The sequence below is a fragment of the Microcebus murinus genome, chromosome 15 (assembly GCF_040939455.1).
Source record: "Microcebus murinus isolate Inina chromosome 15, M.murinus_Inina_mat1.0, whole genome shotgun sequence".
NCBI classification, from domain to species: domain Eukaryota; kingdom Metazoa; phylum Chordata; class Mammalia; order Primates; family Cheirogaleidae; genus Microcebus; species Microcebus murinus.
The window spans coordinates 77,096,433-77,118,893 of record NC_134118.1 but is presented as its reverse complement, the minus strand read 5'-3'; the positions used below and the strand labels follow the sequence as shown (position 1 = coordinate 77,118,893).

Below are 22,461 nucleotides of genomic sequence, written 5' to 3'. Positions count from 1 at the left end.
CCTGCACCACCATCACCCGCATGTCTCGCTATCTGCACCCTGCCCTGCCTGTCTGCTCCTGTGGCACTTACCGCCCCGCCCTCTGCTTTGCGGGTTTGTCAGTTGTCTTCCACACCCCCCCAGACTCCACCCTTTCTGAGGATGGGGTCTTTGTTTTATTCATTAACTGTTCCAAGTGCATTGAGAATAGTGCTTGGTACATGATTGGTGCTAAAAGGAATTTGCCTAATGAATTAATAAACAATAATATTTTAAAAAATGAATCGTCCTTTCAGAATTGGGTCAGGAAAGGAAGAGAAGTGCAGCAGTTAGTCATGATGTTTGCTTATTCCTTGATACATAGACCAGCATGAATTTTCTAGGGTTTTTTTTTTTTTTTTTTTTTTTTTTTTGAGACAGAGTCTCACTCTGTTGCCCAGGCTAGAGTGAGTGCCGTGGCATCAGCCTAGCTCACAGCAACATCAAACTCCTGGGCTCAAGCAATCCTACTGCCTCAGCCTCCCGTTTCTAGGGTTTTTTAAGTCTGATTAAAAAATTGATGCCCTGATTTTTTAATATGGAATAGCTTTATTAAGGTATAAGTTACATACCATAAAAACCACGAATTGTAATTGTACAATCCAAGGATTTTTAGTAAATTAAATAGTTGTGCAACCATCACCTCAAGAAGTTCCCTGTGTCCATTATTTTTCAGTTAATTCTCTGCCCCCTTCTTCAGGGTACCTTGATTTTATGCGTTAATTTTTTGTCCCCTAAATCTTGAAAGAATAATTCATTTAGCAATGCTAATACCGCCTTGTACTCTTAGAAATTATAAGTTTAAATGTGGCATGTGTAACGTAGGGATGGTATTGAGCCCTAGTGAGGATAAGATGGAGACTCATTGTGTCTGAACTCATGTGCTGTTCGAAATTTAAATAAAAAAAAAAAAAGATGGAGACTCAGACGGGCTGCCCAGACGGTTCTGTTCACCTGATAAATGGGGACATGATAGTAATTAGTTTACAGAGTTGTGAGGATTAACCTGTTAATGAAAGCAAGCTGCCCAGCACAGTGGCTGCCGTGTGGTAAATACTTAATAAACTCAGCTAATGTGATTAGTCTCTCATTGGTGAAGGTCTAAAATAAATGGGTAAATATCCTTGCAGGTAAAGAGGAAAGTAAAATCAGATTCTAAGTTTCTGAAGTTTGTGTAAAATATAATCCTGCTCCTGTCTTGGTTTGTTAATAATGTAAGACTATAGCAAGTTGTAAGAGCAAGTTAATTTCCAACAGGAAAGATCTCTGCTCAGCATTTTTACTTGGCAGTATCTGTTGGACCACTTTCACTGAATTTTGTGTGTTCATCTTGGACAGCTTTGATGCCAGGGGGATAATACACACTTTTTTGTTGCAACCATAGTGATCACCAGAAAGTGTTCTGAATTGTGTGTTAATCGTGCGCTGGGGCGGCCTGTCTGCGGGACTCCTCTAGACGCAGGGGAGGGAGTTCACTGTGTCTCCTGTAGCTTAATAAGCCTGAACTACATTATCTTTAATAAGATCTTTTTCTGCTTTTTTTGTTCTTTTACGTACAGATGCACAAAGCAGGGTCATCAGAAGCCTCTCGATTCAAAAGATGATAATGCGGAAAAACACTGCCCCGTGACGGTGAACCCCTGGCACATGAAGAAGGCTTTCAAAGTCATGAACGAGCTACGGAGGTATCGTCACACTAACTTCCACACGACAGTGGTCTCCTCCCTTTGTGTCTGCTGTTTGTAGTGCACGTGCAAGCCCTCGTTGCTTTGTTTGATACAGGGGACAGTACAAGCTTTTTCCGCAAGTTGTTTTAAAGGAGGAGAGCAAGTAATTATCAGCGGTGTGGCTGATGTTGGCCTCCTCTGTCCAGCCTGGCGGCCATGAGCCACACATGGCCAGTCTGAGTGCAGATGTTCTGTAGGCGGAAAATATGCAGTGGGTTTCTAAGGCAGTGCAAAAAATAGAAATGTAAAATATTTTATTAATAATTTTAAAAAATATTGATTACATGTGGAAATGATAATAGATGGGTATTGTGAGTTAAATAGAAGATATCATTGAAATTAATTTCACTTGTTTCTTTTTACCTTTTTAATATGATTACTAGAAAATGGTGACTTGCATTATATTTCTGTTAGATGGTGCTGCTCTAGGGTTCTAACTTACTGTCACAAAGAACATGGAAAGAAACTGTTAGACAGAAAAAAATGGAACTCTCTTTGTGGTGATGGTAGTTTTGGGGGAGTAAGGGACCTGCCTGTGGCTAAGCTGATTCTCAGGTGTGGTAAGAGCCACTGTAGTGAAGAGTGACAATAAAAGTTGATTGAATCGCTTCTCGGCCTTTTGGCCAAGATCAAGCGTGGTATCTGTTCTTATCAGTTTAGTGTCTGATACGTTCTCTATCTGAGGACAGTATATTAAATGGATTTTTGGAGCAGGGAGGTGGAATAGGAGCTTGCTCTGTCTACTCCACGCATCAGCCTGGTGTTGCAGGACTTCCAGGAACAGGGCACCCCCACCCCCGCATCATAAAAAAAGTTGATTGAAAAATGAATAGCTTTTTTGTGTTGTTAATTAAAAGGCTAATGTGTGTATTAACAGTCTTGGTTTTCTTAGCACTTTTATGAAGGATTTGCTTTTCCCCACCCTTCCATTTAGGAAAGTATTTTCTACTTGAAATGCTGAAAGCTTGGCTAAGAAGGGCCCAAACTTTCCTGTAATCTCTCTGTGCCAGGTATTCCTAAAAGCCCGCCCTTTAGGTCCATCATTTGTGTGTTTCTTCTGTAATTAATTAACGATTCAGTGAATATCTGTTAGCTGCAGGAGATGCAATGGTGAACTAAACCAGAAGTGGCTGCGCTCACGTGGCTTAGGGTTGGCTTCAGGGAGCTCTCATCAGAGAATCACAAAATACTTTGCAGTAGCAGCAGGGGCTGCAAAGGAGGCCTGCTTGGGGCTGGGACGGTGGACAGCAGTGGTCTAAAGTAGAGGTGAGGAGATCAGCATGAGAGTGGGGAGCTGAGAGCAGCGTTTCAGGCGCAGGGAAGGCCCTGTGGGTCTGGTGCTGGGCCAGGGCTGAGGGCAGTGCCGGGGCCCTGGGATCAAGCGAGGCGGCTGGGTGGGTAGGCGAGGCCTGACATTTCTGTCTCTCTCCACAGTGGCCTTGGGAGGAAGCTGGTGGACAGTTTTAAGCAGGGACGTTGTGACCTGATCAGATTTGTATTTTTTTTTTTTTTGAGACAGAGTCTCGCTTTGTTGCCCAGGCTAGAGTGAGTGCCATGGCGTCAGCTTAGCTCACAGCAACCTCAAACTCCTGGCTCAAGTAATCCTCCTGCCTCAGCCTCCCAAGTAGCTGGGACTACAGGCATTCGCCACCATGCCCAGCTAATTTTTTGTATATATATTAGTTGGCCAATTAATTTCTTTCTATTTATAGTAGAGACGGGTCTCGCTCTTGCTCAGGCTGGTTTTGAACTCCTGACCTCGAGCAATCCGCCCGCCTCGGCCTCCCAGAGAGCTAGGATTACAGGCGTGAGCCACTGCGCCCGGCCAGATTTGTATTTTTAAAGGACACTCTGGCTGCTGGGTAGAGCATGGGTTGGAGAGGGACAAGAGAAAGTTAACCTGGGCATTGGATCGTTTGCTTTGCTTCCTAGTTCCGCTCTGACAGCATCCTCAAAACTCGAGTGTCATTTGTTCTGTGGGAGAACAGTCACGTTGTCTGGGACAGTCCATCAGGTCTGGCGGTCTGTTTTGGCTTTCATCCTGTTGTGACAGTAGCTATCAGAAGGCAAAATGGGGTGAGGTTTTTTTTGTGTGTTTTTTTTGAGACAGAGTCTCACTCTGTTGCTCGGACTAGAGTGCTGTGGTGTCAGACTCGCTCACAGCAACCTCAAACTCCTGGGCTCAAGCCATCCTCCTGCCTCAGCCTCCCGAGTAGCTGGGACTACAGGCATGCGCCACCATGCCCGGCTAATTTTTTCTATGTATTTTTAGTTGACCAATTAATTTCTTTCTATTTTTAATAGAGATGGGGTCTCACTCTTGCTCAGGCTGGTTTTGAACTCCTGACCTGGAGCGATCCTCCTGCCTCAGCTTCCCAGAGTGCTGGGATTACAGGCGTGAGCCACCGTGCCCAGCTAAAATGCGGTGGTTTCTTAAGGAGAATATTCTGGTTATTTTAAGACTGGATCTTTCTCTTTGAAAAGCCTAAAAAAGTCTGACTTTTGACAGGACTATTCGCGTTTTGCTTCTCACCCCTGTGGGGCCTGGTGTTTGTGGCATAGCACTGGTGTCCTTCGATGGGGTCTCTGTCGACTCGCTGAACTGCAGGGAGATGACAGCATTCCTTCCCTGAGGTCAGTGCAGAGCTTTGGGACAGATCCTCTGGCGTTGGGCTGACCGTCTACTTCTCTGAGCACTGACTGGGAAACGAGTGGAGGTGGTGGTGTCCGAGGCTCCCTGTGGCTCTGACGCCTCTGTGCCGGGGACCCTCCTGCCCCTGCAGTCCAGGTGGCTGTGCCCTGGCGTTGGGCTGACCGTGTACTTCTCTGACCACTGACTGGGAAACGAGTGGAGGTGGTGGAGTGGAGGTGGTGGAGTGGAGGTGGTGGTGTGGAGGTGGTGGAGTGGAGGTGGTGGAGTGGAGGTGGTGGAGTGGAGAGGTGGTGGTGTGGAGGTGGTGGAGTGGAGGTGGTGGAGTGGAAGTGGTGGTGTGGAGGTGGTGGTGTGGAGGTGGTGGAGTGGAGGTGGTGGAGTGGAAGTGGTGGTGTGGAGGTGGTGGTGTGGAGGTGGTGGAGTGGAGGTGGTGGTGTGGAGGTGGTGGAGTGGAGGTGGTGGAGTGGAGAGGTGGTGGTGTGGAGGTGGTACAGCGGAGGTGGTGGAGCGGAGGTGGTAGAGTGGAGAGGTGGTGGAGCGGAGGTGGTGGAGCAGAGGTGGAGGTGGTGGAGCGGAGGTGGTGGTGTGGAGGTGGTGGTGTGGAGGTGGTGGAGCGGAGGTGGAGGTGGTGGAGTGGAGGTGGTGGAGCGGAGGTGGAGGTGGTGGAGCGGAGGTGGTGGTGTGGAGGTGGTGGAGCAGAGGTGGAGGTGGTGGAGCGGAGGTGGTGGTGTGGAGGTGGTGGAGCGGAGGTGGAGGTGGTGGTGTGGAGGTGGTGGAGCGGAGGTGGAGGTGGTGGAGCGGAGGTGGAGGTGGTGGAGCGGAGGTGGAGGTGGTGGAGGTGGAGGTGGTGGTGTGGAGGTGGTGGTGTGGAGGTGGTGGAGTGGAGGTGGTGGTGTGGAGGTGGTGGAGTGGAGAGGTGGTGGAGTAGAGAGGTAGTGGAGTGGAGAGGTGGTGGAGCGGAGGTGGAGGTGGTGGTGTGGAGGTGGTGGTGTGGAGGTGGTGGAGTGGAGGTGGTGGAGCGGAGGTGGAGGTGGTGGTGTGGAGGTGGTGGAGCGGAGGTGGTGGAGCGGAGGTGGAGGTGGTGGTGTGGAGGTGGTGGAGTGGAGGTGGTGGAGCGGAGGTGGAGGTGGTGGAGCGGAGGTGGTGGAGCGGAGGTGGTGGAGCGGAGGTGGAGGTGGTGGTGTGGAGGTGGTGGAGTGGAGGTGGTGGAGCGGAGGTGGAGGTGGTGGAGTGGAGGTGGTGGTGTGGAGGTGGTGGTGTGGAGGTGGAGGTGGTGGAGCGGAGGTGGTGGAGCGGAGGTGGAGGTGGTGGTGTGGAGGTGGTGGAGTGGAGGTGGTGGAGCGGAGGTGGAGGTGGTGGTGTGGAGGTGGTGGTGTGGAGGTGGTGGAGTGGAGGTGGTGGAGCGGAGGTGGAGGTGGTGGAGCGGAGGTGGTGGAGCGGAGGTGGTGGAGCGGAGGTGGAGGTGGTGGTGTGGAGGTGGTGGAGTGGAGGTGGTGGAGCGGAGGTGGAGGTGGTGGTGTGGAGGTGGTGGTGTGGAGGTGGTGGAGCGGAGGTGGAGGTGGTGGTGTGGAGGTGGTGGAGCGGAGGTGGTGGAGCGGAGGTGGTGGTGTGGAGGTGGTGGTGTCCGAGGCTCCCTGCGGCTCTGACGCCTCTGTGCTGGGGACCCTCCCGCCCCTGCAGTCCGGGCGGCTGTGCCCTGGCCTCCACCGCCTGCCTGTCCTGTCGTGGGGTGAGCTCTGCGACCGTGAGACAGTGCCTCGCCCCGTGTGTGGCGCCGTCGGGAGCTGGTGTGTCACTGGCTGGGCTGGGGCCGGTTTCCAGAACGGAGAATGAATGACCTTTGTGCAGCCGGCGTCGGCCGCCAGTCTGCAACCAGGGTGGGCGTAATGCAGGCACTGACCATGAACTGTCTTTGGGTTCGTCAGAGCCTTTTATAAAATGCCGTTTTCTTAGCACTTTTATGAAGGATTCGCTTTTCCCTACCCTTCCGTTTGGGAAAGTACTTTCTACTTGAAATGCTGAAAGCTTGGCTGAAAAGGGCTCACACTTTCCCTTATTCTCTCTGTGCCAGGTATTCTTAAAAGCCCAACCTTTAGGTCCATCGTTTGTGTGGTCCATCATCCTCTTCCTTTCGTGCCCCTCTAGCCAGTTTGAGCGACTCTTTAAAAAAAATCTCTGAAGAGTGCTGCACGTTGTACGGCTGAAGATCATCAGTTGTTTCCTGTCTGTGCATCGACTTCCTCTTGCCAGGAAGGGGCAGCTGAGGGTGGTGTCCTGACTTGGGGAAGGGAGCACTTCCCTGTTGCCACTGCGCCACCGAGGGGCTGTGTCCTCAGAGTGGCGCCGCAGCAGCCGTGCGCTGGAGACTGTCTTGTGAGCCCTCGGCTGACGGAGCAAACTTCTAGGAGTGAAGGTCACTTTCAGTTGCAGCTCATGCGAGGGCCAGTTGTGGGAATGGGGGGAGGCCAGGAGGGTGGTAAGGGTTAAGTTACAGAATTAAAATTGTTTTATAGAAAAAGAACATGACATTCTTGTTTTTTTAAACTAATTTAGACCAGAGGCCTAGCTCTGTATTCTGGCCTGATGTGAGCTTGAATAACTTAAAATCATTTGGCTTAAATACTCTCACGGGCATTTCTAAACAGTGTGTTCAACAAGTGTTTGTGAGCTTGTTCTCTGTAATTGGCTGGCGTGCCCAGGAAACGATGTGTGGCCCAAAACCAGTGTCAGACTTGGCCCGTGCCCTTCGCCTGTCGGGAGAGCTGCAGAGACGTGAAGGGGATGAGGCAGTGAGAACAGGTGTGCCAGCTCGGGGCCCAAAAAGGATTCCCACGGGAGAACTCGCAACAGCCCGCAGAGGTGGGGGCTGGGGCCTCTCCAGGCCTGAGCGTGGCACGGCTGGGGAGGGGTGAGTGTGCCCTGCTGGGTGCCGTGGATCGGTGGCTCATGCTGGGAGTGGCAGAACCGTGGCAGGTTCCGCAGCATGATGAATTTGCACTGCAGTCCTTGGCCGATGGGACTCAGAGAAGGTTGGTGAGAAACAGCATCACGCTCAGATTACTGATGTCGGAGGAGCGGCCTGTCAGTGTCCTGGAAGGATGGCTCTTGCTCTGCGTCACACCTCTGGCGGGAAATTCAGTTCTTAACTTTGAATTTTCCAAGCATGGATGGGAGGAGGTTCTTCAAAACACCAGCATTTCAAAATCAAGGTAGTGGATCTCCAGGGGTGCTTGCTCTGTGCAAGGTGCTGTGTCAGGTCTGTGGAGGGGGCAGAGAAACAGACCGTATCCCAGATGCAGGTTTTATTGAGAAAGTTGGATTGCCTGCTTTTCCAGAGGACCAAAGGAGGAACCGTCAAAAGGTGGTATTTTGTTTTTAAAATAAATTTTTAAAAAAATGTTCTGTTTCCTAGGACGTGGGGTGCGACTGCACCTGAGCTTTAACAGTATCATCAGTGAGTATTGGGGGCTGCAACTTAGTAGTTTTATTTAGAAGGGATATAGTTTTTTTGGGAGTGGGGGGAGGACAGAGTCTCACTTTGTTGCCCAGGCTAGAGTGAGTACCATGGCATCAGCCTAGCTCACAGCAACCTCAAACTCCTGGGCTCAAGTAATCCTTCTGCCTCAGCCTCCCGAGTAGCTGGGACTACAGGCATGCGCCACAACGCCTGGCTAATTTTTTCTCTATATATTAGTTGGCCAATTAATTTCTTTCTATTTATAGTAGAGACAGGGTCTCGTTCTTGCTCAGGCTGGTTTGGAACTCCTGACCTCGAGCAATCTGCCCGCCTCGGTCTCCCAGAGTGCTAGGATTACAGGCGTGAGCCACCACGCCCGGCCAGGATATAGTTTTGATCTTTAATGTTTAGGAGTCGAAAGTGTTCATTAAGGAAATCACGTGAAACAATTCAAATGTTTGCCTGTGTCACTATACAATCCATAAAGATTTAGCTGGTCATTTATAAAAGCATTTTGGACATTCCAAGAGGTATTTGAGTGCAGTAGCCCAAAGCACTATCTCTGTTTCCCCCAGGATTTTAGGTGTCATGGGCCCAGATCTCTGCTAAGATGAGGTGGTCTGCTGTGCATCTGTGCAGATCTGAGCTGTGGCTGTTGCATGAATTTGTGCTTTGCTGCTGTGAGGGCAAGTTAATTAAACAGTGAGCTTAAGGGAGTCTGCCTTTCTCTTCATGGCTTTATGTCACTGGTTTTAAAAGGGCTTTTAGGAAATAACAAAGGATGTGGTTTCTTTATTGCTTTAATATATGTATTTTCTGTAGTAGAACATCATCAAGTTCTTTGTTTTCATGTTGTACTAACGGAGAATATAAGACATTCCTGGAAGGAAGAGCAGTTGGGAAGAGCCCTCAGGTGAAGAAGACTTGTCTATTTCAGAAAGTTTAAGAAATGTTTTGAAGCCAAAAGTTTCAATTTAACTGGTAATATTCTATAGTGTTTTTTAAGCATTTGTGATTAATATCTTTTTAAGTGGTGTTTGTTGAGCGTGCGTAGAATCCTTAAACATTCCCTGGATGCGAGGAGTGGGGTCAGGAAGCTAACTTACCGAGCTGACCTCCTCCTCCTCTTCCTCCTCTCTGAGCCGCGTAGGGTCAGCCTTCACCACCCTCGAGTGAGAGAGGCAGGTCTGACTGTGGCTGTTTTAGAGTATTAAAGGGTGTCTGCTCGTGATGTGTTTCACGAGGTTTTTCACGGAACCTTCTGATGAGGAAGTTTCCTTCATACGTACTGTGTCGTCCAGCTTGTCACCTGTGCGCCCAGCGCCTGAGCTCTGCCTTGGTTTCCCTCTGAAATCCTTGACCTCCTCCCGTCTCCACGTGCACCCCCCCGCTCCCCCCCCTGTCCGGAGCATCTTTCCCTTTACTTCTTTTTTTTTTTTGAGACAGAGTCTCGCTTTGTTGCCCAGGCTAGAGTGAGTGCCGTGGCGTCAGCCTAGCTCACAGCAACCTCAATCTCCTGGGCTCAAGCGATCCTCCTGCCTCAGCCTCCCGAGTAGCTGGGACTACAGGCATGAGCCACTATGCCCGGCTAATTTTTTCTATATATATTAGTTGGCCAATTAGTTTCTTTCTATTTATAGTAGAGACGGGGTCTCGCTCTTGCTCAGGCTGGTCTCAAACTCCTGACCTTGAGCAATCCACCCGCCTCAGCCTCCCAGAGAGCTAGGATTACAGGCGTGAGCCACCGCGCCCGGCCCCTTTACTTCTAATTACGTTTGTCTTCTGCTGCTCTCCGCTGCGGCCAGGTGTTCCCACGACTTCCCTCCCTTCCCCAGGTCTCTGCTTTGTCACCTTCCATGCTTACTCTGCTGTCTTGCTTCTGTCTGGAAAGAATGATAGATTGTCTGTTCTGGGACCCTTTACTAGTTTAAGTCAGTGCTAACTCATTGAGTGAAATGGATTTTCCTCTGACTTTCCAAGTTGCCTGTGGCCTCTCCTTGCTTTGCATTTGCAAATCCCAGCAGGTGTGAATCTGGTGAGGGGCTGTGTGGCTTTTCAGGGTTTATTGTGGGGGTGAACCTCATTAAACCCAATGTTACCTTTTCCTTGTGCTTAACTGCTGCAGGAATTCAGAGGTGCTACCTGCTGCAGTGGTTTAAGAAGAAAAGGAAGACAGTGGGGACCCTTGGCATGTAGTCCTGTTGCTCTTTGAGGTTATTGCGTTGTAGCCAGGATGTGTCTGCCTGGTCTATTAAATGGCATTGTCAGTTATAGGCGGTTTGGTTAAGTAAATCAGCAGTCGTTTCCCCACTCCACCCTTCCTGGTTGCCTAGCAGCCAACTCTCAGTGACGTGGCTGCTCACGGCAAGTTGTAGTTTCTTTGGCCTCTGACCCCCTACCTCCTTTCTGTTTGTGCTGCTCCTGTGTCCTTGTCCCGGCGCAGAACAGCCTGGTGCTGTCCTCCGGTAGCGACTCCGCACGCACTCCCAGGCTCCAGTCTGTGTTGGCCCCTGGGGCCTGGCTAGCAGCGCGCCAGCCAGGCACCGCTGTCCTCAGGTGTGTTCCCCAGGCCAGCAGGTGCCTCGGCCTTCCCTGGCACCGAAGGAAGAAAGGTAGACAGGTGCCGTGTGGTCTCCCCGCAGCCCCCCCGCAGTGTGAAGTAAATTCTTGTTTCTCGTGTTTACTAATTACTTTTGCTGTCTCAGAGCCTGATGGCACGTTTTATTTTCAAGAAGATATACACTATATATTTTTAAGGGCATTGATAAGTTTTGTAGTCTTAGGAATTCATTCGTTTTATATCAGAAAATCAAAGGTTGTGTTGTAAAGGTCAGGAACATTCCGTTTATTTTCAAAGCAGTGTTTTTCCTAAGAAGGACCAATTCCGTGGCACTGTTTTGCTTAGGATACGGAGTGCCTCTCCTTGTTCTATGCCACTTGAGTTTTACATAAGACCTGATTCCTGTTCTTCCTTCTCTCTTTCGATTTGAACTTAGAAGCCACCCCCCTCTGACGCTTTTCCGTGAGGTTAGGGTTAGCCTCTCCTGTGTGTTCCCAACCACTCGCACTTGCCCGTCTTAATAGTTATGTTTTCATTTTATAATCACCTGTTTCTCGTGTCCCTCGCTCAACTGCAAACCGTGTTGTCCTGTTTATTGTGTAAGTGACAGAGTGCTGGCGCCCAGTACACACTCCCTGTGTGTCTGATGAAGGAAGGAATACATGCACATTTTGCCACGTAACAACTTATTTATTAATACTCCATTATTTTGAGGCTTTTTTCCCTACAGTTCATTCCCTCATTAGATTTCAAGTAATAGGAACATAAACTCAGAAATTCAACATGTAAGACTTTGGATTTGAGCTGCTAAAACAAGTTTCTTATTTTTATTGCCAGACTTTTCATTCATAGCTCTCTCCTTCTTACCCATCAGTCATTCACCTTCTTGTAAGCGTGCACACTTGGAAAGAGCCAAGGGCCAGACCCAACACATACACATACACTCTGACCAGTGTGTGCACACACGCACACTGTACACTCCGTGACACACGCAGTAAGAAGGCCCGTCAGGTCTCTCGTCTTTGAATTGTTTCAAAATATGTTATTGTTGGAGACAAAAAGATAAAACATCAAACACTAAAACTTGACGTCCTTGGTTTGTGGTGGGCCCTTTAGATTCCCTGTGGCCCAGCCCAGGGTATGGCTGCATAGTGTTCGAGCCTTGCTAGTTACATGACATCAACAGGTAAGCCAATGAGGCTGAGCTAATTATATAAGTGACAGCCAGCAGGTATTATGCTAGCAGGTTTGGATCAATGACTAATTGTAATTGAAGCTGAATGTAATTAATTATGTGATTTTGAGATGTTCAAGTGTAATTCCACTCAAGTGCCATCTTGAAACTAGGAGGGATTAATGACTAGGGAAAACAGGCATGAAGACGCATTGACTCATGTTTGGGTTGTGTCCAAGTCCACTGGGCACGGCAGAAAACCTGGAAGGTCCCACTGCAGAGAGACGAGTGGGTCCTGCAAGCCCGCTCACCCCTCCCCTCGCCCACGACCCTCTCCCCCACGACCCTCTCCCCCTCTTCGTGGCCCCAGGTCCCCACCGGACTTTCTGCTTCATTCAGGTCTCCATGCGACAGCACGTTCTGTTCTCTGTTTGGGATTCTCTTGTTCCTTCCCCTCCAACTAACTCTGACTCGTTTTCAGAACTCAGCTGGTGGCCAGCAGCCGTAGGCGCCTTTCCTGATCTCCAGTCTGATTTGAATGCTCCCTTCCCAGGCGTCTCTGCTGTGGCACTTTGCACTTTGTCCTGTGATCGTGGCGTTGCGGCCTCTCTGCTCGTCTTCTTAAGGCAGACGTGGTCTTGCAGTGCTTTGTTGAAGGAGTGAATAAACTTCATTTGGTTCCTAGAAAATATTCTGTGTCGGCAGTGCTGCAAACTCACTAAAATGGAGTTCTTTGTCAGACGTATATGGAACTTAAAAAATAGTTTCTAGTATATAGTATGTCAAAAATAAATCATTGTTACTTATAATTTATCTGTTTTATTTGAGCTTTAACAAATCTTAAAACCACACAGCTTGAGGTGGGTTCTGTGTGGTGGTCAAGAGACTCTGGATTTGACTCTTGGCATTGCCATGGCTGGGGGGATTTAAGCAGATTGTCTTTAACCTTGGTTTACCCAGCTGTGCATTTTGGGGATAAAAATAATACCTACCTCATAGCACCGTGGTAGAGGCTGGATGAAATGATCCCTGAGGGCAGAGCTCGTGCATAGCAGTGCCTCCCTGAGACACCACGGACCTCCCACCTGGTGGCTTGTGAGCCCATGCGGTTCGTGGGGTTGCAGAGTGGTTGCACGTTCTCCGAGCAGACAGGGGACTTTGTGAGTTCTCCACACTGATCTGGAGGAATTACGGATTGCTGACGCTGTGCCGCCTTTGATGATTGTGAGACCTGCCCGATGTCTCTCGCAGCGTCGAGCCGTGAGCAGTCACACGGTGAGCTGCGCGTCCACGGGCTCAGCAGCAGCAGCAGGCCCTGGAGTGCCACCGCCATCCGCGCCACAGTGCTCCTTTTCCTCCCAGTTCCCTCAGCTGGGAGGAGCAGGCACCGGCAGGCGCTCCGGAGAGTTTCGGTGTGGGCCTTATGGGTTGTAAACAGCGTGGACAAGTAGAAACTTCAAGGACTTGATTAAGCTCGTGGGAAAGTGTTGCTTATAAGCTACCGGAGAATCACAGAGGTAGGCCGCCGCCCTTGCGGGAGATAGGCAGCACAAGGAGGAGGGGGTCATACGTGACCCGTGTGCACTGTGCACATAAATCCAGTGCTCGATGTTTGGCGTGCTTTCACCACTCCCCTTCTAGCCATTCGTGACGGGGCTGCCGGCAAGGCGGGTTTTAGGCTTTGGAGCCCTTCTTGCTTGTTCTGGAATAAGCGTCGGCAAACGCTCTTGCTAAAAAGCCATTTTGTGATGTTATTCGTAATGACCTGGAGAGAGTGATCTGGCACCGTGGATGGCATGTCAGCAGTGCTGACCACGTGTTTCTGAGTGATTACCACGAGTGTTTCAGAATTGGAGGTATAATTATGGTGGCTGCATAATGGTTTGTTTTAAGGTAACAAAATGCTCTTTAATTTTAGATGCAGTAATATTTTCTGGCCTTGAGGGATGAAGTATTTTGCATTAGTGAAATGTTCTGATTAAGTTAAGCTTCAAATGCTCAAATGCCTTTTAAGCAGGTGTAATTGAGTATAATTTTACTATTGCTTGATGGCCCACAGTCTTTTTAAATATCTTTTTTATTTTGGGGGGGATTTGACTCCATTTAGTTTTCTCTGTGTGTTTTTTCTTCAGCTCTGCTGATACACTGCTCATTCAGATGGCCTCTCCTCTTACAGCCCCTTGGTGGTTTGCTGCCAGCGACCTCCTCGAGGCTGAGAGATGAGTAACAAATTTGCAGAGATTCTGTGTTAGACAAAGGCGGGATGCTGAGCGCGGGCCGAGGCATGTGAGGTGTCACACCTGTTTCCCGTGTGCTTCACGTGCAGGGATCCTGTCCCAAAGGGTGGGTGCCGGGAAGTTTGTCTCAGCTTTGGAAAAGCGGACTTTGCTGTCATATTTTTGCACAGGATGTTTAATGCGTTCATTATTGGAATTATTTAAGTGTTTTTCTCTCTGCTTTGTGAACAGTCAGAACTTGCTGTGTGACGTCACGATTGTGGCAGAAGACATGGAGATCTCTGCGCACAGGGTAGTGCTGGCCGCCTGCAGCCCGTACTTCCACGCCATGTTCACAGGTATGGGAGTTTTAGTTATGGCACTTTAGAAAACGTATATAGATCTGAGCTTTTCTTTCCATGTTTTTTCCCCATGTTTTTCTTTGTAATTAACATTTTACTTCTAAATGAATAATTAGAATGGAAGAAAATACTCTTTATTCCAAATTCCTCCTCATCTTCGTTTCCACTGTGGGGTTAGTATGTACTACGTACATGCGCTCACAATGTTATGCTTGGCTTTCCTCATTGCATTTGTATTTAGGTATGTTTGTTCCTGACATTTATGTCAGCTTTTTGGCATCTTACTGTTTTGGCAAAAGAAGAAAAATTGTCACTATTTTACATTTTTTTCCAAATGATTTTCACATTTGCTTCATTCAGTGTTTATGTTGAACAAAAAGATGTTTATTTGATACCCTTTATTTGCAAATAGAAGAAGATAGGGTGGTTCATCCGTAAGCTTAGATGGTACTTTGGAAACCATAAAAATGTATAGGAAATGATCTTAGTACTTCTGGGAAAGAAGTATTTTATGCCTGTCACACTTGAAGCCCATGACCGTGTTCTTTTTTTTTTTAATTTAAATACTTAATACGGTTAGAAGAAAAAAGTCTCTGTTTCTCAATGAGTTTATAATCTTAGGGTATTGGTACTCTAAACAGAAAATAAAAATACAAATGTAGTTATACCAAAAAGCAAAAGTAGAAAGCTATTCATACTTTAGAAACTATTAAGTATCTCCTGTGCCTGACATTTTGCCGGATACTTCTAGGGTCACAGAAGACACGTGAGCCTGCCTCCTGCCCGTGGCCCCTTGGGTAGCGGGGGTGAGAGCTGCTCCCTCGGAACAGGCGACAGTGCGCGGGGGCGCGTGTGCGCGGGGGCGCGGGGGCGCGGGGGCGCGGGTGCGCGGGGGCGCGTGTGCGCGGGGGCGCGGGGGCGCGGGGGCGCGGGGGCGCGGGGGCGCGGGGGCGCGGGGGCGCGGGGGCGCGGGGGCGCGGGCAGCTTGGCGGCGAGAGCGGCGGTGGGCGGCAGAGAGAAGGCGCTGATGTTTCCCAGACTGGCCGATTGCAGGATTTGCACAGCGAGATCAGTGCCGGAGGCCCGTGCAGAGTGGACGGAATGGGAACTTCCCGTGTGTCTTGGGAGTAGGGGGTCAGGGTCCCCTCGCTTTCTGGGCGTTTGCGGTCTTGGTGCGCCCGAGCAGAGTTAGATAGTCAGAGCTGGGGAAGACTGGCAGTGGCTGTGAGCCACACGGGGCTATAATTGGGGGTGCCTTCAGCTGAGGGTGCTCTGTAAAGTCAACACCAGGATCGTGAGAAGAGTCAGAAGTTCCTGTCTGGGGGTTTACATCTTACTCATTTCCCCGGGACACTTTTCTAGAGAGTCTCTAGGTTTATAAGAGAAGGATTCAATCTGGAACGTGCTGCCTAATTTAGGAATTCCTCTGTGCAGTGCTGTCCTTCCAGGTGGCTTTCCTCTGGTCACAGCGCTATTGCCAGGGTCTTTGAGAAACTCGCTCGGTCAGTCAGTGCCTCACTTTCACCATGGGGGACATGGGGATGGATAATGTTACCTTACTTCCTACGTTTTTGCAGAGATTAAATGAGATCATATACATGGATTTCTTTTGTTTTTTTAGAGACAGAGTCTTGCTCTGTCATCTGTGCTGGAGTGCAGTGGTGTGATCATAGCTCACTGCAACCTCCACCTCCTGGGCTTGAGTGACCCTCCCACCTCAGCTTCCTGAGTAGCTGGGACTACAGGTGCACACCACCACGCCTGGCTAAGTTTTACATTTTTTTGTAGACATGGCATGTCGCTATGTTGCCCAGGCAGGTCTCCAACTCCTGGTCTCAGGTGATCCTCCTGCCTTGGCCTTCCAAGTGCTGGACTTACAGGCGTGAGCCACTGGACATGGCAGAGTTTTTTTGCTGCTCTTATTTTTTATAAATGTTTTATTTTCTACAGAGTAACAAAAAAATAGTACTTAACTTAGACCAATAAGATTAAGGTTAATTTCCTTTTCCCTCAAATAGCTTTGGAGGTTGACCGGGCACGGTGGCTCCGCCTATAATCCTAGTTCTCTGGGAGGCTGAGGCAGGAGGATTGCTTGAGTCCAACTCCTTATGTCTGTAGCTACCTTTCTGTTTGCTTTATACTTCGAACTGCAGTTCAGTTTCTTCCTTTTGTCTGTTGGTTCTTTGTTCTCCGTGTCTGAGCTGACATGCGGTTTGTGACTGCGAGAGCTTTGCCCAGCTGGGGAGGGAGGTCCTGAGGACGTTCTGGTCCTGAGTGTCCCTGGTGTGTCTCGGTCCGCTGGGATGGGTGCTGCTTGCAGTGCTGCAGGTATCTGCCCAAGAACACACTTGCGGTGCTCGGCGAGGTTTTAGATCGCTGTGTGGTGAGGCAGATGCAAAATAGGAACACTGTGTTAATTTCTGGCACATATGAAGTGTGAATTGAATACCTAGATTGTGTTCTTTACAACTTTCGAAGCATATTTTACATATTGTAAAACTTACCCATTTCAAGTCTACCATTCGATAATTTTTACTGAATTTACTGAGTGGTAGTGCCATTGCCATAAATCAGTTTTAGAATGTTTTTATTCCTACCTACTGTTTTTGAGGTTCATCCATGTCACAGCATGTTTCAGGCAAAGTTTGTTCCTTTTTATTACGAAATAGCATTCCACCGTGTGGATTTACCTTAGTTTGACTGTCCATTTACTGTTGACGGATGTTTGTGTTGTTTCAATTTTTGGCTATTTATAATGCTGCCGTGAACATTCATGTGTAATTCTTTGTGTAAGACATATATTTTCATTTCTTTTGGGAGTAGAGTTGCTGGGTCACATGCTAAATTTATGTTTAACTTTTTTTTTTTTTTTTGAGACAAGAGTCTCACTCTGTTGCCTAGGCTAGAGTACTGTGGTGTCAGCCTAGCTCACAGCAACCTCAAACTCCTGGGCTCAAGCAATCCTGCTGCCTCAGCCTCCTGTGTAGCTGGGACTACAGGCATGCGCCACCATGCCCGGCTAATTTTTCCTATATATTTTTAGTTGGCCAATTATTTCTTTCTATTTTTAGTAGAGACGGGGTCTCACTCTTGCTCAGACTGGTTTCCAACTCCTCACTTTGAGCAATCCAACCGCTTCGGCCTCCCGGAGTGCTAGGATGACAGGCGTGAGCCACTGCACCCGGCCTGTGTTTAACTTTTTAAAGAACTACTAAGCTGTTTTCCAAAGGGACTACACAATTTTACATTCCTACCGGTAATGTATGAAGGTTCCCATTTCTCTACCTCCGTGCCAGCACAAGCCACTGTCTGCTTTTTTTTGTTATTATTGTAGCCATTCTAGTGGGTATGAAATTGCATCTCTTTGCAGTTTTAATTTGCATTTACCTGATGACTAATGATGCTGCACATCATCTTGTGTGTTTATTATTTAGGCTGGACTTTTATGATTCTTCGGGAATAAATGCCATTTTCCTTTCTGGTGATCTTTGAATCCCCCAGAGATTAGGTGAAGAAGATGCAGAGATTTGGTCTCGATAGCTTAGTGTATGTATATTGATCTAAATATTTGCCAGAAGGGGAGCCCATTATTTTTTTTTATTTGTTTTTCAAGGTCCGAAGCCCCTGTTAAGCTTTTTTGTAAAAATTCTACTAAAGCCAACAAGTAGACCACTAGATGGTTTCATTCCACGAAACACCGTGTTTGTTTGTTTTCTTGCTCAGTGACAGGGTGGTACCCTACTCTTCTTTTGTTTTCCTGTGACTAACCTGTTTGGAAGTGGAGAATATGCAGATACTCTTTGCTGGTTCTTGTTTTTAATCTCCCATAAACTGTAGGTGGGGTTTTCATTCAAATTATATCACCTAAAGAAGAATTCTGTTACTCATGGTCATTCCAAGTACTTGAGTAGAGAAGGGAGGTGATAGTAATTCTGTGATGTGGTCACAGGCTTTGCTCGGTGACGTGTGGCCTGCTTAGAGCAAGGCCAGTTGTGTTATTTGATAAAGAACACGTCTAGATGGTTCTTGTGTTTTCAGATTATTTTTTTGTTACAAATGTGGCATTTAAAAAGGTGTTTGTTTAACAAATACATTTGAGGTTTATTTGGTGCCACAGGCTAAGATATCTGAAATCTAATGGTAAGCACTGAATTTTTATTTTTAGCCTTTTTTTTGTGTGCTTTTCAATGATTTCTTTTGTGCTATTGAATGTGATTCAGTTAATTAGAATAGCAAAAGATAGATTGTTATTTGAGTGATTAAGAAGTGAGATTTTTTCCTTACTGTCTCTTCCCCCACTCAAGAAGTGAATCTTTTAAAAGTGGTGTGCATGGTGATGCTTGGCTAAGACTCATGCTCTTGTGAGTATTGAGCATCTTCTTTGTGCCAGACATTGTCCCAGGCTCTGGGGGCCATAGAGGTGAATAAAACAGATAAGTCTCCCTGTTCTCGAGATTCTAGTTGGGCAGAAGAGGAAAGATTAGGCTGTCATTAAAAACATAAAGAAAAGATAATTTTTGATAACAGTGATGTTGTGAAGAAAATTAAATAGGATGTTGTACATATAGAATGTAAGTTAGACTACTTTAGGCTGCACGTAACAGAAAGCTCCACTCAAACTGATTTAAATATTAAAGCAGTTGGCTGGACCTGCAGCTTGAGGATTTCACCAGGAACCCGAGTGCTTCTGTCTGTCTTTGCTGCTGTGCTCAGTAGAAATGCTGTCCTAGGCCTGGTTCCCCCCCTGAATGCAAGATGCCTGCAAGCGTGGACCCGACATCTTGGGGAAGGAAGAAGATGGTCTCTTTCTTTCTTCGAAACCTTTCCCAGAAGCTACCCAAACCAGACGGGAGCTGGCAGGGCATGCAGTTAAGGTAGTTGCCTCAGTTTAGCTGTAGAACTGCAGAGCTGTGCACCGCGACCACCCCCTAGAGCGCTGGGGGGTCCAGGCCGCTGGCCAGGCTGGAAACGCCTGTGTGTTCGTAGCTGCTGGGTAACCCAGGACTAACAAAGAACAAAAGGGCAATAATAATTAGAGTAGATGACAAGTGGAGCTTGAAAATAAAGGATATAATTTATTTATTAAACGTAGCTAAAAATCTGCCATTTAGTTCTTTATTTCTTAGGCTTTCAGCATAGGCAAAGCTTCTGTATTATACTTATGTTTTTTCAAATATTTTCATGTGCTAAACAATAACAAAATAGAGCCATAGAATTTTTTAATGACATAGATCTTAGGGTTTGTCTTCTTAATTCACCCTCCATTTATCCATATTCAGAATATGCATGAATTTACCAGTCTAAGGTGGGCTTTGGGAGTCTTAGTTCAAGGTCCTTGAGATTGAAATGTTTTTAGCTGTATGTATGTCCTTAAGCTTTTACAGTTTGGAGGCCTTCATTTTTTTTTTCTCAAAAGAAGGTAGAGATGACGGAGTATTTGTTATTATTTATGTTAACTAAAAATGCTACATTTTAAGTCAGTGCTTTTACTTTTTGTTGTTTTACTTTTAGTCAATCACTCATCCATCTGCCCAGTATTTACTGGGTGTCTGCTATGTGTCAGGTGTCGTGGGACCCAGGGAGAAGAAGGACTTCATCTCTGTCCGCAGGGATCTTTAGCATTCAGGTGGAGAGACCTAGGCAAAGAGCTGATTATGACAGCGGGTTTGCTTGAGGCAGGTTAGAGTCAGGTGTGGTTTTGTCTAAGCTGAGTCACGACTGTGTCTGAGTCCTGGGCGGTGGTGTGGTGCTCATGAGGGCCCGGGCTGCGGGCACCACAAGACCCTTGATGGCTTAGCTGTGGCCTTTGTCCGGAGTCCAGACAGGAATCACCAGCGTGCCTTAACTTTTGGCACAAAAGAGCCTTCAGATCACACCAACCCCAACTGTACCACAAGGTAGGGTAGAGGAAGGTGCCTTGTATGCAGATGGAGACTTATTTTTGCATATTCCTCAACCCTCCTTTTCTTCTTTTTTTTTTTTTTTAATTATACAAATCTCCATGAAAAATTTTTTTTTTTTTGTATATATATATTTTTAGTTGGTCAATTAATTTATTTCTATTTTTGGTAGAGACGGGGTCTCGCTCTGGCTGGTTTCGAACTCCTGACCTTGAGCAATCCGCCCGCCTCGGCCTCCCAAAGTGCTAGGATTACAGGCGTGAGCCACCGCGCCCGGCCCTTTTCTTCTTTTTATTTAAGGCGAGGAAAAAACATTTGCTGTAGTAACAGGCATAACACCTGTCCCCTTTCTCCCTGCTGTTATGTGCGGGCACTTGCACTTCTTTCTCACTCACGCTCCTCCTCCCCTTGCGGCACAGGTGGGTGTTTCCCCACTGGGAAGCAGCAGGACGGTTTTGAGGTACTTGGCTCTGAGGTGAGCGGCTCTGTCTGGGATCCTGCCGGGGATGATCTCCGGGGAAGCGCACAGTTAGACGCACGTCACTGTCATTATTTCTCTCCTCCTAGGGTTTGTGTTTGCAAAGGAATTTTGTGTGATTGTGGCTTCCCAAGGTATTTCTGACAGTTAATGGTTGCTGACAGCACACTGCCATCTGAAAAAGAAAGAGCTTTCCAGAAACCTTGAGGCCATTGTGTTATTTAAAAACAGGAGATGCTGGATTAAGCTGTGGGTAATGGGTGGTGACATTGTTTTCATGGTTCTTTTATTTTTATTATTATTTGATTGATTAATTGATTGATTGAGTCAGAGTCTTGCTCTGTCGCCCAGGCTGGAGTGCAGTGGTGTCATCACAGCTCACTGTAGCCTCCAACTACTGGGATCAAGTGATCCTCCTGCCTCAGCCTCCTGAGTAGCTGGCACCACAGGTGCCACCATTGTGCCCTGCTAATTTTTTTTTTCTCCTATTTTTAGTAGAGATGGGGTCTTGCTCTTGTTCAGGCTGGTCTTGAACTCCTGACCTCAAGGGATCTTTCTGCCTCAGCCTCTCAAAAGCACTAAGATTACAGGTGTGAGCCACCACATTGGCTGGTGCTTTTATTTTTAAAATCCAGTGAATTCTAGAACCAAACCATTTTGCTAAGGGTGTCCCGTTGCACTCAGCATTGTTTGTGGACTGCCCTTTTAGTGTTCAGTTGGGTCCCCCCACTGTTCAGTGACTTGTGTGTCCTTTATCTGAAGTCACTTTATGTTGTCCACACGTTGGTGCTCACACCGCTGCCTGCTCTCCCAGGTGTCCTTGTTTAGTGGCCGTCCCTTCTCTCTCCCGCTTCCCTGCTTCTCCACCAAGTGTGTGAGGGGCGGTCTCGCACTTCACGGCAGGCGGTGCTCAGGGTGCCTGGCTTAGCAGTGAGTGCCGGTGTGGAGGTGACTTCAGGACGACGTTGCCGCAGATGACAAATGGGAACTGAACTTGGGCTAGGTTAGAAGATCTCAGTAACAGGCCTTTGCCGTCGACCAGCCCTTTTACTACTCCACTTCTGCCTTGCGTTCCCTCAGCGCGTACGTGGTGTGTCTTCTCCTGTTGCCTGCGCGGGCCATGACTGCCGGCCGAGGCCGAGCCTGTGTGTCTGGCGTGGGCCGCCGCGCCCCAGCAGGCCTCTGTGCTTGTTGCCGGGTTGCCAGGAACCGAGTGGGTCCGTTAAGTGGGTGTTTGTTGCCATTGACCAAAGGCCGTAACGTCGTTACTCTTCCAGTCGTGACTCCTAATCCATAAGGAAAATAAACTGCTGAAAAGCGTCAGATGCTGATCCTGCAGCCTCAGAATTGCGGCTTGTGCCCCTGGACTTGTGGCGCGCTTGTTGTCATGGCGTGGTTGTCAGGTACAAGTGGGTAACAAGAGCACACTTCATGGTTTGCTCAGGTGAGCTTTTGGGAGAAGCAGGCGAGTGTGTTAGGCCTGCAGGAAGTGGCCGGTAGCGTTGCCTGCTGAACACGGTGAGTGGCGTGCGATCGAGGCGTCCGACTTGGCTCCGGTGTTTTCACAGCCGTGTCTTCCTACGGCGTCACTCTCGCTCCTTTGCGTTTCAGGTGAGATGAGTGAGAGCCGGGCAAAGAGAGTTAGGATAAAGGAGGTTGACGGCTGGACCCTGAGGATGCTCATCGATTACGTTTACACGGCAGAAATCCAGGTCACAGAAGAAAATGTACAGGTAAGCGTGAACACTCCACATAACTTAGCTCTTGATGTATACAGTTCCTTAAATCAAAAAAGCAAACCTGGCTGGGCACGGTGGCTCACGCCTGTAATCCCAGCACTTTGGGAGGCCGAGGCGGGAGGATAACTTGAGGCCACGGGTTTGAGACCAACCTGGGAAACATAACAAGACTGTGTC

At 48.1% G+C, this 22,461-nt stretch overlaps 1 protein-coding gene and 1 non-coding gene across 3 annotated transcripts in view; both read left to right on the top strand.

Annotated features, from left to right (window-relative positions):
- Positions 1-22,461, top strand: part of KLHL2 (kelch like family member 2) — a 94,145-nt gene that overhangs the window by 10,691 nt on the left and 60,993 nt on the right. For both annotated transcript variants that reach the window (XM_012770581.3, XM_076010750.1), the window contains exons 2-4: positions 1,578-1,703; positions 14,058-14,164; positions 22,157-22,278. In XM_012770581.3, the coding sequence (XP_012626035.1) occupies positions 1,578-1,703; positions 14,058-14,164; positions 22,157-22,278 (355 nt within the window). The remainder of the gene's footprint in view (positions 1-1,577; positions 1,704-14,057; positions 14,165-22,156; positions 22,279-22,461) is intronic.
- Positions 2,349-2,539, top strand: LOC142876732 (U2 spliceosomal RNA). Its single transcript, XR_012923562.1, has one exon. It is a non-coding gene; the product is annotated as a U2 spliceosomal RNA (small nuclear RNA).